The 15,497-nt window shown below is 40.5% G+C and overlaps 1 protein-coding gene across 1 annotated transcript in view; it reads left to right on the top strand.

The window, feature by feature from the left end:
• The first annotated feature begins 29 nt into the window (after window positions 1-29).
• The window catches only part of LOC145491344 (uncharacterized), a 515,242-nt gene continuing 499,774 nt past the window's right edge, over window positions 30-15,497 (top strand). The window contains exons 1-2 of the mRNA XM_081470516.1: window positions 30-1,281; window positions 5,470-5,562. Coding sequence (XP_081326642.1) covers window positions 30-1,281; window positions 5,470-5,562 — 1,345 coding nt within the window. The remainder of the gene's footprint in view (window positions 1,282-5,469; window positions 5,563-15,497) is intronic.

The following is a 15,497-nucleotide window of genomic DNA, read 5'->3' as shown; positions in this document are numbered from 1 at the left end:
CAACTTCGTAGCAATTTTCAGCGCACATCATGGACTGTGAACAAACATCAAGAACTTCTAACCCTAGCAGTGACGTCGAAGAACAGAAAGTCTGCAATGTTATGTTTCTGTGCAACGAGTGGAAGTCGTCAAAAGGTGGTTTGTCAACCTTCAACAGAGAGTTTGCTGTCAATTTGGCGAAAACATCGAGTGATAGCATCAAGGTTCACTGTTACGTCTCGCAAAGCGATGAGTTGGATAGAGAAGACGCCAAACAACACGGAGTTAATTTGATCACGGCTCAGAGTGTTCCTGGATCTTCTGATCGATTGGACTGGTTAAAAATTCCACCTCCGGAACTTCCATGTCCTGACATCGTGATAGGTCATGGAAGAAAGTTTGGAACCCCTGCGTTCTTCATCGTCCGAGCGACAAAGTGCAAATGGGTACATTTCGTCCACGTTTTTTGCGAAGATCTTGGAAAATTCAAACTAACGGAAAGCGGTGCAGTAGACACAATTGAAGAAAATGAGAAGAAACATAAAGATGAAATTGCCCTATGCAAAGTAGCAGATGCAGTGGTCGCTGTGGGTTCACTGCTACAGCAGAAGTACAGCAGAAGTCTGCCAAATGTTAAAGTAGAGATGATTACTCCTGGGATTTTGGAAAAGTTCTGCAGTGAATCAACACCGCTGACTATAGTGGTAAAGAAATTCAATGTTTTTATGTTTGGCCGAGCAAGCTTTGAGGATCTAACTCTGAAAGGTTATGACATTGTCGCAGATGCCATTGGTTCCCTTGGAGGGAAGTTTAAGCTGACATTTGTTGGCTCATCTACAGGTGAACACCGGAATATAGAACAATGGTTTCTTGACAACTCATGTGTAAAGCGCAACCAATTAACAATCCGTAGTTATTGCAACGAGCAAGATGAGCTTAAAATGATGTTCCGTGAAGCAGACCTAGTAACATTACCATCCCGCACTGAGGGATTTGGATTGGTTGCCTTGGAAGCCATTTCTGCTGGTGTTCCTGTTCTTGTATCTGATGAGTCTGGAATAGCTGATGCTTTAGAGAAGGTAAAGGGTGGAGATTCTGTTATTGTTGAAACAGATAATGCCGGGGAATGGGCTCAAAGGATCCAACAGCTGTCCAGCCAAACCCCAGAAGAGAGAGAGAACAATGCCAAGCTGCTCAGAGAGAACTACAGGAAGACCTACTCATGGAGCACAGAATGCAAGAAGTTCAAAAGGGTGATTCAGAATTTAGTGGAAGGGTTACATATTATTTGTAATCCAGATGGTATGTATAATTTGCATTGTGATTTGCCTCCTTACACTATTCTTAATAAATCTGTTTTGTCTGCCTATATTTGCTAAAGAGTGAGTTCTCCAATTGCCATATAAAGTATTCAGTGTTTCAAACAAACTCAAGATGAGGAGACTGGGTAATAGAAACAAAGTACCACTGATTTTATGTTTGTATATTCCCATTGGTTAAGAAAGTGAGAGAAAGCAAGATCGAAAGTGAGCCTGCTGTGATCTCTGTGAATTTTTCATTTCCAACCTGGAAGATTTTGTGGGAAAATTTTCATTCTTTTTCATAACAACATGCATACACAATTTCTGTTGTTAATAAAGTTTTGGTGAAGAAAGACGGTGAAAGTTTATGCCTAGCGAGGACACACACTTGATTCCAAGTGATCTTGCTCTGGCAATCTGGTCTTTGATGGTGATAATAATAATAATAATAATAATAATAATAATAATAATAGTAATAATAATAATAATAATAATAATAGTAATAATACATTTATAGAGTGCTAATACTAACTACTTAATAACCGCGAGTGAGGTCGTTACGGGAAAATCTCAAACTGAGGCCTTGCCATATTGACTGAGCAATAGTGAGGTCAATGCGGTAGGCCAAGGTTTGAGATTTTCCCATAACGATTGCACGGTCGAGGTTATTAAGTTGTTTATTATATGGCCCATGAATTAAAGAAAAGAAAAAAATTATTCAAGTGGAAGTCGTCAGTTTACATCCGGCGATGCGCACATTTACCGATTCATTCATCGTCTCAAACCCAGGGCGAAACTACACAGTCAGTGAACTTCACCACTGTATTACGTATTCTGTAGAAATACACATTTCTTTATGGGAAAAGTGATTGTCACAGCCTCAAAAAGGTGTTTTAGTATCGTGGTGCCACAAGTTGATGGGGGAGTTTTTCCGACTTTTGTGGCGAAACGTCAACGCACATGGAAAAGACAGAAAGTGCTTCAAATTAGTCCAAACCAAAGGTCTTTCGGTGTAACAAAATACTAATGCTTCAGAATGCACTGCTTAGAACAGCTTGATCTTTGCATTGGCTTTCGACAACATATCTTCACTTTCTTCATTCTGGGATTTACGGATGAACTTTTCAAGCCTTGTGAACATCTAAAACTTCCGGCAGTTATTAGAAACACTGCTACCGACAGAAACCACCTGATTGTTTACATCTGATGATCCTGGAAGCTGATTTACCCTTGCTTGTGTAAAGCGAGTGAGTATATTCGATGAGAACTGTGACTGAGTTTAATATTTCTGTAATTGTTGTGACTAAGATGATATCTTATAATTTTCTTCATTGTGTTCTGCTCAGGATGCATGACAGATCTGCCGATGGTATTTTTCACTTAGCAAGTTTAGCATTACTTAAGACTCAGCAAACTTTGATTGAATTTTCAGAGCCGGGTTCTTCCTAATTTGCATAATCCAAAATCGGCCCGTGGGCATTACGCTGCATAATGACCGCTCAGATCTCGCTCTTAGCCAATCAGAGCGCGCGTTATATCGGCCACAAGCCAAAGCCATATAATAATAAGAAATATTCAAAAAGAAGCTAACAAACTAAAACAAAGATATATAAAAAGCATAAAATGTGCTAAAAGTACAAAAATATAAAACGGCTTAAAAAAAGACTCACAGGAATTATAAATAGTCATAAATGATGAAATAAAACAGGCAGACGCCTTCATGTTGTTTCATTGCCTGCTTGCCACCACTCTTGCCATATGTAATTTAGCAAATTATACGACAAGTATGTCTTGTTTCATTAACACACCTTTAACTGTTATTTCCTGCTCCCTCTTTAGTTTGAAATTTATCCAGAAATAGACTGGAACTTTGTTAAGGTAATTCCTCAGAAATATAAGTTGCCAAATAATTTTTTTGAAGCTTTCCGTGAATGTTCCCTACCAAGCGTCGTTACGAAAAATGCAATAAAAAGGAGAGGTCACCATGGACCATTCTTACCCAATTTATGCCTAACTACACATTTCATCCCATCAATTAATGTCACATTATGCAGTAATGGAAAGCAAAGGTTATTAAAAGTAAAACTTGAAAAAATCTTGGTTGGTAGAAAGTCTGGGACAGTTGGAACTACTATATAATTTAAAGAAAAATCACACAATTTTAAGTGACATTGGCTCAAATTGTTCCTTGAATTGTCATTTTCGAGGTCATGATTCACTTCCTCGAGTAACAGCTTTTGTGCACTGTTTTAGGTATTTTTTTTCCTTCCGAACAATGTTTTGTTAAATTTTTTAACTTAAAGCGGATAATTTGTGCACAAACATTATGCAATAAAAAATATAGGTCATCATGCTCATGTAAGAGAAAATGAGCATTTATTACGCTCTTGGGCTTAGTTTGGGAGAAATCTCTTACATTGTGTGCATGCTAATGATGTGAAAATCATGCACAGTAGGGATGCGCAATGTAATACTGAGGAATCACCTTAAGACATCAGTTATGAAATAATATGCACACTCAACTCTTCCTCTAACTCCAAATGTGGATGACTTACATTGCACCTTGAGAACCTGTGGTTAATTATGGACTCCATTGGGATCTAATATAATCACCCTTCATCACACATAATAGATTGACAGTTTTCTCTCCTCCTGCTTTTTGACCAATGGTGTCTCACTTCACTCAGGCGAAGTAGAAATGAAAAAATTACTAACAGAGATCAAGGCAGGCTCACTTTCTTGGCACCTCGATCTTCATCAGACTTCACCCTGCTGGATCGCTTCCCTCTTCACCATGGGCATATGACTCAAAGGTGAGCCTGCTCTGAGCCTGCTCGCAGTCTTGGTTCAAGCCCTAGCTAGGGTCATTGTGACTGTGTGGTGTGCGTGGGAAAGACTCTTTACTCTCATGGTGCATCTCTCCACCTGATAAATACAGTCTGACATCTGGTTGCGACAACCTCTCATAAGCGAGTACCACCTCTCCTCAGCGACCAGGTTTCCAAAATACTAAAAGTTTTCCAGTTAAATGACTATATTTGGAACCTCTTGTGAGCAACCACCTCTCATAAGCGACGGCAACCACTTTTAGAGTTAAAAGTTTGAAATTTTCTTTTATTTTTAACCTCCCATAAGGAGCCACTTGACAGAAAATAGAGCAGAAATTGGATAAAAGGTGTTGTAATATTGTTACATTCCTTGCTAGTAAAAAAGATGGAAATTTCTTATTTGGAAGTACTGGATTTTTTCTTGAAATTGAATTTTACATGAATAAAACATTTAAAAATGTACTAAAGAAGAATGCACATACTATGTACCCCATCAGTCTTAAAAGAGACAACCATAAATGTCTTATAATTACAGAAAATTAGAACTGATTTCCTGATTCACTGTTCACTCAAGAACAGGCAACAGTTAACATGTAAATCACCAACAACATAAAAGGGCTGTCAAATTTAAAGTTAGCAATCCAATCCTTAATTAGTTCATGTTCAGTCCCCCTAACATTTAGACAATATTCAAGATTCAATTTGTAACATATGGGACTTGTTCCATTTGCCTTATTAGGTACTTTAGCATTGCAATACTCTAACTAAATACTTTGGAAGGCTTGAATATTTTTGTGGCTAATAAAAGTTATTACATGGGTTAGGTGGGGTTGGCACATGGGTAAGTCTCTGCAGTTACCATATGCTAATGAGGCAAAATTTTGACTCAATATTGTCTAAGCTCTGGTAAGTGCCAATCTGGCATTAGTGATCACCTAGGCTTGATATTTTGGTTTGTTGCTTACAGCAGGTGCAACTGTACATCAATGTCTATCTGCAAATTGTTGAGGCAACCTGACAGGATGTGAGATAGACCAGTATCCAATCTAGGAGGATACGCAATACTCTTATAGCTGCTTCATGCTACAGAAATCAGAGCTATGGGATAGTTTGATTAAGAAGGCATTTTTTTTTTTCTCTACTTCACCACCCTTCATATTCATAATTTTGACCTAATAACCCCCAGGGGACTCTCTGATGTGCACCCCATTCTTTTGATATGGGAGTCCCCACACTGGGCTAATAACATGGAAATTCTGTTGCACATTACCAGAATGTTTGTAAAGTGCAATATAATTTATTGATGGTGTTAAAAGAAAAAGAACATTGCTTATTCGGTGACAGTGTCTTTTTATCCTCAGATTCTTACAAAAACACAACTGTACTAGCAGAAAGACCTGTGACCCAGTTTGCCGACCAAAAGGACACAAGTGACAATGATGACTTAGCAACAGGTAATTTGTGTTATTTTTGTAATCCCACGGAACCCTGCTTTATCCATGCTTTATTTATTCTTTATCCATGCTTTATTCATGCTTTATCCATGCTTGATCCTTGTTTTATCCATGCTTGATCCATGCTTGATCCATGCTTGATCCATGCTTGATCCATGCTTGATCCATGCTTGATCCATGCTTGATCCATGCTTGATCCATGCTTTATCCATGCTTGATCCATGCTTTATTCATGCTTTATCCATGTTTTATTCATGCTTTATTCATGCTTTATCCATGCTTTATCCATGCTTTATCTATGTTTTATCTATGCTTATCCATGCGTTATCCATGCTTGCTTCATACATTGTCTTATTATAGGGACGAGGTGGGGAGAGGAGAAAATTTTTTTACAAGAAGCAAAATGACCCATTTTCAAAAAGGCTACTTCATGTTGAGAAGAGCAGATAATAAAATCAGTGTCAGTTTTTATTAGCATATAAAAACACACCTGAGATAGAGGCAATTAACTTCCTTATAGACAAGAGAGCATCTCCATCTTTGAAAAGCGTGCTGGAAGGAACTTACTAGACAATGCTTCACGGGCTGGTAATGTTACCGTCATTAAGATAATGCTGTCACCTTGTCTTGATATCAGTTCAAAAGATAGTAATTGTGATGATACATGTATGTACTTCGAATGCACTTCGGTATAGCTCGCGTCTATTACATGGTGTCAGAAGTAAACCAAAAACGTCGGAAACATGGCTTTAAGCGGCATCAAATGCCCGGTTATGCAGTGGGAAGGTGACAACCTGGAAGAAAACTGGCAGCGTTTCAAGCGACACGTCAGGCTGAGGTTTACAGGACCTCTCAAATCTGGAACAGAAGAAGAGAAATGCAGCTATTTGCTCATCTGGGTCGGTCAGAAAGAAAGGGATATCTACAACACGTGGTCTGACATCTCCGATGATGACTGTAAGAAATTAGGAACATACTACGAATGTTTTGAGAGTCACGCAAGTCCCAAAGCAAATCCTGTTTTCGCCAGGTTCAAATTCCACAGTCAAGTCCAAGACTCATCAGAAATGGCAGAGAAATTCATCACGGCATTACGAATTCTAGCCCAAGATTGCAATTTCAAAGACCCAGAAGAAATGATAGGAGACCGAATAGTCTTCGGAACAAACTCAGTCAAAGTCAGAGAAAATCAGCCATCTCCATCCTTCAAGCCTCCCAGGGGATTGAAAACTTGCAGGAACTGTGGCCGCCCTCACAATGCGTCAGCCAAATGCCCAGCACGTGGCCAGACATGCTTCTACTCTAAGAAATTAAACCACTTGCAGAAGTCTGTCAATCCAAGTCCCGCAGACAACGGATTCATGCCATAGAAGATTCAGGAGATTCTGCAGCTCCAACTTCCTTTGACTCCATTGTTTTTGAATCAGTTACCGTAGCAAATTTAACACATGGGGCACCAGAGCCAAGTCAAGATGAAGTATTTGTATGCATTCAAGTAAACCTGGTGTAGAGCGATAACAGGAAGACCACACTAAGAGCCAAGCTTGACACTGGGGCCCAGGGCAACATACTACCCATGAGGCTTTATCGTGAAATGTACCCACATCAAGTAGACAACAATGGTAAACTCAAACCCAGTGCACTGTTGTCCTCGAATGTTGTGCTCAGTGCCTATGGAGGCTCGCAAATCCAACACCATGGCATAGTCACCATACCCTGCACTTACGTGAAAGAGAGCACACTCACACCCTTTTACGTCACTGACATCCCACGTCCAGCAATCATTGACCGGCCAACCTCCACTGACCTGAATCTGCTACAGTTCAATTATGCTATACAGACACAACATCCCCACACCAGCAGTCATGGATGCCAAAAGGACACGACTCTTGAGCAAGCCAAGGAAACCATCCTCTTGAGAGACAAGCAGGATCTGATTACACAATACCCTGAGTGTTTTAATGGAATCGGGAAGTTTCCAGGAGAGTACCACATTACAGTCAACCCCAATGTTCCACCAGTGATTCATGCTCCATGATGCGTGCCAATCAGCCTCAAAGACGACATCAAAAGTGAATGCTATATAAGGTGAACCTACACCCTGGGTTAACAGTCTAGTCTACCGACAGAAACAAAATGGGAGGTTAAGACTCTTCCTAGACCCCAAAGATCTCAATGCAGCCATCCAGAGAGAACACCATGTTACCCCCACGCTAGAAGAGATCCTACCCAAATTGACCAGAGCTACAGTTTTCTCCATTGTTGATGCTAAGTGCAGGCACTGGAACGTTGTTCTTGACAAGGAGTCCAGTTACCTCACCACATACAACTGATCATACAACTCCCCTTTCAGAGGATTCAACCACATGCCCTTTCGGCTAAAAATGTCACAACACATCCTTCAGACCAAAATTGACAAATCATTTGAGGGCTGTAGAGGAGTGGCAGGAATGCAGACGACATCGTAGTTTTTGGAAAAACTAGTGAGGAAAATGACCGCAATGTGCGTGGTATGCTAAGACGATGCCAAGATACAGGCCTGAAACTGAACCCTGATAAATGCTTTGTGAAGCAGGAGAAAATCAGATTTTACGGTGTTGTCTGTAGCCAAGGTGGGATCCAGCCGGATCCAAAGAAAATCTCAGCACTGAAACAAATGTCAGCTCCAACCAGTGGCCAAGAACTGCAGATGTTCTTAGGTCTGGCAAACTACAAACCCCACTGCGAGAGCTCCTAAAGGAAAGACACCAATTTGACTGGATCCCAGCACACCAAGAAGCCTACAACAAAGTCAAGGACTCCAACAGTAGTGAAGTCACTCTAACCTACTTTGATCCAAAGAAGGAGATCACCTTACAGGTTGACGCTTTGCTGAAAGGCCTGGGCGCAGCACTCTTACAAGAAAACAAGCCTGTTGCTTTTGCAAGCAAAGCACTCACTGATGTGGAAACAAGATATGCAAACATTGAACGAGAACCACTTGCTGTGGTGTATGGGTGTGAGAAGTTTCACACTTACCTGTTTGGTCACAGTTTCACTGTCAACACTGACCACCAGCCCCTTGAGAGTATTCACCTAAAACACTTGACAGCCGCACCCCCACGTCTTCAGAGGATGCCACTGAGACTGCAGCCATATGACTCTGTCATCCGCTACCAACCAGGCAAGAGGATCAAAAGCACAGATGCACTCTCCTGGTTATCACCAGAAGAAAAAGAAGCCATCCCTAGGATGAATGTCCAAGTGCACGACATCCACCCTCAATTCAGTAACAACATTCTGCAGAGAATCAGAGAACAAACTGCGTCAGACCCAGAGCTCAATGCACTGAAGGAAATGATCCAGTTTGGTTGGCTGTCAACCATCCAGCAAGTCCCAGTGCCCTTAAAGCCTTATTGGCCCTTTCGTGATGAGTTCGCTGTCGAAGATGGGATAGCCATGAAAAGTCACCGCATCATTATCTCCACTGTACTACAGAAGGAGATCTTGACAAAGTTCCATGCGGCACCCCAAGGAACTGAGAAGACAAAGCTCAGGGCCAGGATGTCTGTATACTAGAGAGGGCTAAACAAAGACATAGATGAGATAACCAAGACATGTAGCACTTGCCAGGAGCTACAGCCAAGCCAGCAAAGAGAGCCCCTGATCCTCACAGAGATGCCACAAAGGGCATGGCATACGATTGGCACAGACCTCTTTACCTTAAAGGGTTCAGAGTACCTAGTAGTCACTGATTATCACTCAAAGTATCCATTTGTTGGGCAGATACCAAGGGGACAAGGAGTCTATCTTTTTGTCGAGGGTCAAGGGTCGAGGGTCACATGTCAAGGGTCGAGGGTTGAGGGTCGAGAGTAATAATTTTTTTTTCTGAGCTTTTTTTTCAAATGTCACAAATCGTAGGAGTCGTGAATCGGAGGCTTGTCAAGCCCATTCACTACATTGAAGTGTGTTTGCTTTGTCATTGACATCAAATCTAATTTGGTAAAATGTTGGCATGACTTCCTGTCACACGATCAGTCGAACTTCTCAATAAATTTTCTGAAATACATGCTGTAACTACACTGTAACTACTAGCTATTACAAAGGAAGGTCCCAGTGGAGGAAATGTTCAAAAAAGGTCTTACCATCGCTTGTAACTGCGGGTCAATCAAAATTCAAAGTTTTGACAATTAAACTTCAAAGTTTACCCGCCCACTTGGGAACATTTTGGCGCCACTCCGCAAACACTTGAAGAGGGGCAAAGTCAGCAACGCGTACGGGCATTTTGTCTTTTGCAGTTTTGAAAATCAGAATGAATTATAGGAAATCAAGAGAGGAATTTCTGTCGGATGTCGACTGTGATCTTTTACAATATCCCAGGGAATTAAGGAAGAAAGGGTTCACCTCAACATTGTCCGCACGGTATCTAGCTGAAGATGATCTTCATTTTCTCCCTGAAGGCCACAAAAGGTAACAAAAGACTAGTCTTGAACATGATTGCTCGGCTAACAACGCCTGAGAGAGAAATAGCAGCTTGAAACATCATACAGCATCAACACAGCAGTTACAAAGCCCTGAATCAAATTTAAAATCTCCTGCACGAAAAAAGGTCTCCACGTCGGGCTGAACTGAACAATGATGCGGACGAGTATCGAGTACCGAAAACAAGCGACGTTTCTCTTTCGACAAGCAGGCGTCAGTTACTTAGCCAATGTGAAAGGTTCATCGAGGAAAAGACAGGGGCACCCAATGGATCATTTCGGTAACTTATCTGTTCGGAAGGCCTTTAATCCCCACTGATTTTCTGAAGAGAATTGTCACCTGGAACTTTCGTGATATGAGAAATTTAATGTCTGTTGTTTTCGAAGTGTAAAAAATGTCGTTTGGAGTACCGAAAAAAAGTCAGCTATCATTTTTGGAAAGGCGATAAGACCTAAGGTTTTCAGGGAATGGACAAAAAAGCCCTAATAAATTCGAGAATACTCAAGTTCCCCTAGAGTAACCGAACAGATAAATTTTTTTTTTAGTGCAATTTAAAATTAACCTACAGAGCTTTAAAAGTACTTCAGATAGCTTAAAACAGCGTTTAAAAGCATTTGAGAGAAAACGGTGGTTGGGTGCCCCTGAAAAGAGGCAAGAATTAAAGTTTAAATTTAAGGAAGCAAGCGCTAAAAGATAAGAACTTGACTAAAGCTCTGCCAAGATAAGAGACGCAGCTTCCACGCTTGGAAATACCAGGCAACGCTAAGTAAGCTTAATTGTCATGAAAGAAATCACACAGTTCGCACCTGCCGAATGGCAAAATGTGAGTCAGTGTTTTTCTGTGGATAGTTGAGTTGGCATCCAGATGAAAAACAGGAGTTTCAGGAGAATAAAAGGGAAATAGCAGCATTAGAAACGGCCACCGTGAAAATAGAACTGGATTTGAACTGGCTTTCTCCCGAGTGAAAATAGTTCTTTGAATAAACACATAGAGGAAATTTAAAAAGTTTCTCCATGAATACGTTTAGTGTGTTTTAAATTCCTCTATTTATTTCCTATCATTCATTCTGACTAGGTATAAAGTACTAGGTGGAAGATTGTATTCACCAAGTTTGAAGGACGTAGCTTAGCTAGAAGACGCGCAGTTAATTTTTCTAATTTTCCATATATTTGTCTGTATTTTTTTTCCCGCGAGCCGCGTCCATGCGGCCAAATTTACAGACAAATGTATGGAAAATTAGAAAGATAAACTGAGCGTCTTCTAGCCAAGCTACATCCTTTAAACGTGGTGAATAAGCTCACAAATCTCACAGATATTTTTCATCGTGACCAATCGCAAAGCCCTGCAAGTTTACCGAAGGAAAGTGGTAATTTAGATCACAAAATGCACAGATATTTTTTTTTAACAGCGAATTTACCGAAGGAAGAAAATAGCCGTAAATTTGCTTCCAAAGCTTCCATCGCCTCCAGATTTCACCTACAGTTCCTGTTTGATAAATGGCAGAGGAATATTTCTTATTGTGGCCTGTCAATAACACTGGAAAACAATGAAGCCAACACTTCACGAAATCCCATCGGTAGTAACATGACCTAAATGACTACAGCGACATAGAGAAAAAGGTACACAAACAAAGCCAGGGAAGGCGTTGTCATTTGTTTTCCACAGTGAAAAATTTGAAGCTAAAAATGTGAAATTCGAAGCGAGTGAGACACTTGACACAACATTGTCACTCTCAATACAAATATTAACGCGAACCACATTCTGTTATCCCTGTGTTGTTTTTTTGTTGAAGAAATTACAACTGCAAAACTTAATGTTTAGATTTATTTCTACACGGATAGCCATTCAAAAGTTGATGGCATTAGTACATCGGCCAAAGCATCCAGCGTGATGAAGTCACATGAAAAACTGGACTTTGAATGTTATAAACGTTATAGATAAATAATCAGGTCTGTGATATATTTACATTTAACCAAATCAAGGAAGAACATGTAGACCGGACTCGACTGAGCGGCGGAAATCAAGCCTACAGCAAGGAGTAAAACAACAAACCCAGAAAAAAATAATATTACCCTCTACCCTCGACCCTCGACAAAAAGATAGACTCGGGGACAAGGCAACAGCTACACAATAGTCAAAATGCTGAGACAGTTTTTCAGCGAGCAGGGGATTCCCAAGGTAGGAAGATCTGATGATGGGCCCCACTACAATGGTCAAGCATTCCAAGATTTTCCAAGAGAACTGGGTTGAAGAAGAAGAAGATATTATTAAGGTTTCCAGCATTTGACAAGCTCCCCACACTATCCATGTAGCAATGGTTTTATTGAGAGCCAAGTAAAATCAGTTAAAGCTGCTCTTCTCTAACCAAACACCACCCACAGAGACCCTGACATGGCCCTCCTGTGCCTGAGAACCACACCCATTGATGACAAACTGCCATCACCTGCTGAACTACTCCTTGGTCAAGCAATCCAGAACAACTTCCCAAGGAAAATTCCCGGAGACGCCTTGAGTAAAGTTGTTGTCCTCAGTCTTGAGGAGAGGAAGGAGCTGCAAAAATTCTACCATGACAGGTCTGTGAGGTAACTTCAGGAATAACACCAGGGCAAAGAGTAACTACCTACGATCAAATGAAGAAGCTAGTCATAAAAGGGGATAAGTGACGATTTTGGTTGCTTTTCTTTTTTCTTGCTCCAAATTAGCTGAATTTTTGCATGTGGTCTTCAATGTAATAGAAAAACGTGGTTCTGTATTTTTGTCGCTGGTTTTTGCTTTGTTTTCGAGTTAAAACGTAGGCAAAAAACTTGGCTTTTCCTAGCCGTCTTTAGGAGTTTATTTGTTGAACAGCAAACAGGCAGACTGTTTATAGTGTATGAAGTCAAAACCGAATCCCACAGCATATAGAGCGGAAATCTGGGAACGGATTGTTTACACCGGTTATTGTGACGTGAACACAACACGTGAATCGATCGAGCGTCAAACGAAATGCCATCAAACAAAAAAGAGATGTGCCGCATTAGAGCTCTGTCAACTAATATCTTAAGCATTGTTTTAAAGTACCTTGTATGCCTACCTGGTGGTTGAGAGGCATCATAAAGCCTCGATAAACCCGTAAGTCATCAGCACGTTTTAAAGAATCAAAATGTGTTCTGAAACTTCGAAGGCAGCTGATATACCGTAATCGTGTTATCGGCGTTCGAAGTCGGATCGAGCCAGATAGCAAAGTCCAAGAGCAGTTCCTGCCCAAGAAAAATACCCTCTGGTGAGTTGTGGTCCATTTGCCAAGCGTTGCTAGCATCAAAGTTTGGAAAGCGAGAACTGGTTTTAGAGTTTGTCTTGTATCGACCGCCATGTTTTCCCGCGCACGAGGTGTAAAGACCCTTCCCGGCATGCATTGCGATTATGTTCCGCGGACCTTTCTCGAACTGGTAACTAGATTTAAACATAATAATGGCCAGCAAGTGGCGATGGATTGTAACAGATATGTGATACAGTTTGCGTTGATTTTATTTCAAATCGGCATGATTTGTAGTGTTTTGAGCTTCTGGGATCAGGGGACATGCAGATGTATGGAGACCCGTACGTTGCGCAGAAGGGTTAATCTGTTAATCTGTCAGCCCTATTTATAGAGCATTTTCACGTGGAGTCATCAAATTCTTAAATCCAAAACTAAACAGCCACCAAAGTTGTTATCCTCATCAGGCATAAGAGGTACCAGCGCATTTTGAACTTGGAAGTTATGGCGGTGCGTGACATAAAGCTACGATCGCGTTTGTTGAAAACTATGTTTTATCTCGTGATTTTTTAGTCATTGAAGACATTGCCATATTTGGAAAAGTGCTTGTTGAAATGTTTATTTGTTTCATTTTATTTTTATTTACACCTTTTTTTGACCTGAAATCAACATTTTGGAGCTTATACGTTGCGTGAAATTACCATTTTCAGGAGCCCATCATGGGCTCCTACCATTTTGCTGTTTTCTAAGTGAAACCAACATCCTTGCCGTCACGTGTTAACGTCAAATCAACATTTTAACCTATTTAGACTTGAAATCAACATCATTGAGCTTATGCGCTGCGTAAAATTGACATTTTTCTGGTTTCTAAGTGAAACCAACATCCTTGCCGTCACGTGTCAACGTGAAATCAACATTTAAACCTTATTTGACCTAAAATCAACATTTTTGAGCTTATACGTTGCGTGGAATTGACACTTTGCTGGTTTCTAAGAGAAATCAACCTCCTTGCCGTCACGCGTTAACGTCAAATCAACATTTTAACCTATTTAGACCTGAAATCAACATCATTGAGCTTATGCGCTGCGTGAAATTGACATTTTGCTGGTTTCTAAGTGAAACCAACATCCTTGCCGTCACGCGTTAATGCGAAATCAACATTTTAAGCTATTTAGACCTGAAATCAACATCATTGAGCTTATGTGCTGCGTGAAATTGACATTTTGCTGGTTTCTAAGTGAAACCAACATCGTTGCCGTCACGCGCTAACGCGAAATCAACATTTTAAGCTATTTAGACCTGAAATCAACATCATTGAGCTTATGTGCTGCGTGAAATTGACATTTTGCTGGTTTCTAAGTGAAACCAACATCCTTGCCGTCACGCGTTAACGTGAAATCAACATTTAAACCTTTTTTGACCTGAAATCAACATTTTTGAGCTTATACGTTGCGTGGAATTGACATTTTGCTGGTTTCTAATTGAAATCAACCTCCTTGCCGTCACGCGTTAACATGAAATCAACATTTTAACCCGTATTTAGACCTGAAATCAACATCATTAAGCTTATGCATTGCGTGAAATTGACATTTTGCTGGTTTCTAAGTGAAATCAACCTCCTTGTCGTCACGCGTTAACGTGAAATCAACATTTAAACCTTTTTTGACCTAAAATTAACATTTTTGAGTTGATACGTTGCGTGAAATTGACATTTGGCTGCTTTCTAAGTGAGATCAAAGTCCCCGCGGTCGCGGCGGGCCGATCCTTTGTTATGATAAACCGAGGCGAGACTTCGACTTATAACAAAGGCTTGGCTTGGTTATTATAACAAAGGATCGGCTCTGTTTATCATAACAAAGGCCCGGCTTCGTTTATTTGCAGCTTCGGCAGGAAAAGGGCGTTAGGTATTTTAATCAAAAGTGAACTTTGTCGAAAACGCTCCAAATTTCGCATAGAGTTTTGTTGAGGTATGTTTAGCAATGTCCCGTAGTTTTTCCGCTAAACTTTGCTTCATTTTCGGGATATTCCGTATGCAAAAAACCACTCGGTTTTCCTAGCAGCGTCTTTATAAAGCGAAGCAAAAACCAGTGGCAAAAATACAGGAACACGTTTTTCTATTACATTGAAGACCACATGCAAAAATTCAGCTAATTTGGAGCAAGAAAAAAGAAAAGCAACCAAAATCGTCACTTATCCCCTTTTATGACTAGCTTCTTCAAATGTCTCAGGCTCGCAGAA

This window comes from Orbicella franksi, chromosome 6, assembly GCF_964199315.1.
Source record: "Orbicella franksi chromosome 6, jaOrbFran1.1, whole genome shotgun sequence".
In the NCBI taxonomy this organism is placed as follows: domain Eukaryota; kingdom Metazoa; phylum Cnidaria; class Anthozoa; order Scleractinia; family Merulinidae; genus Orbicella; species Orbicella franksi.
Note: the sequence above shows the minus strand (reverse complement) of the source record. Positions and strands in the feature narration are given on the sequence as shown.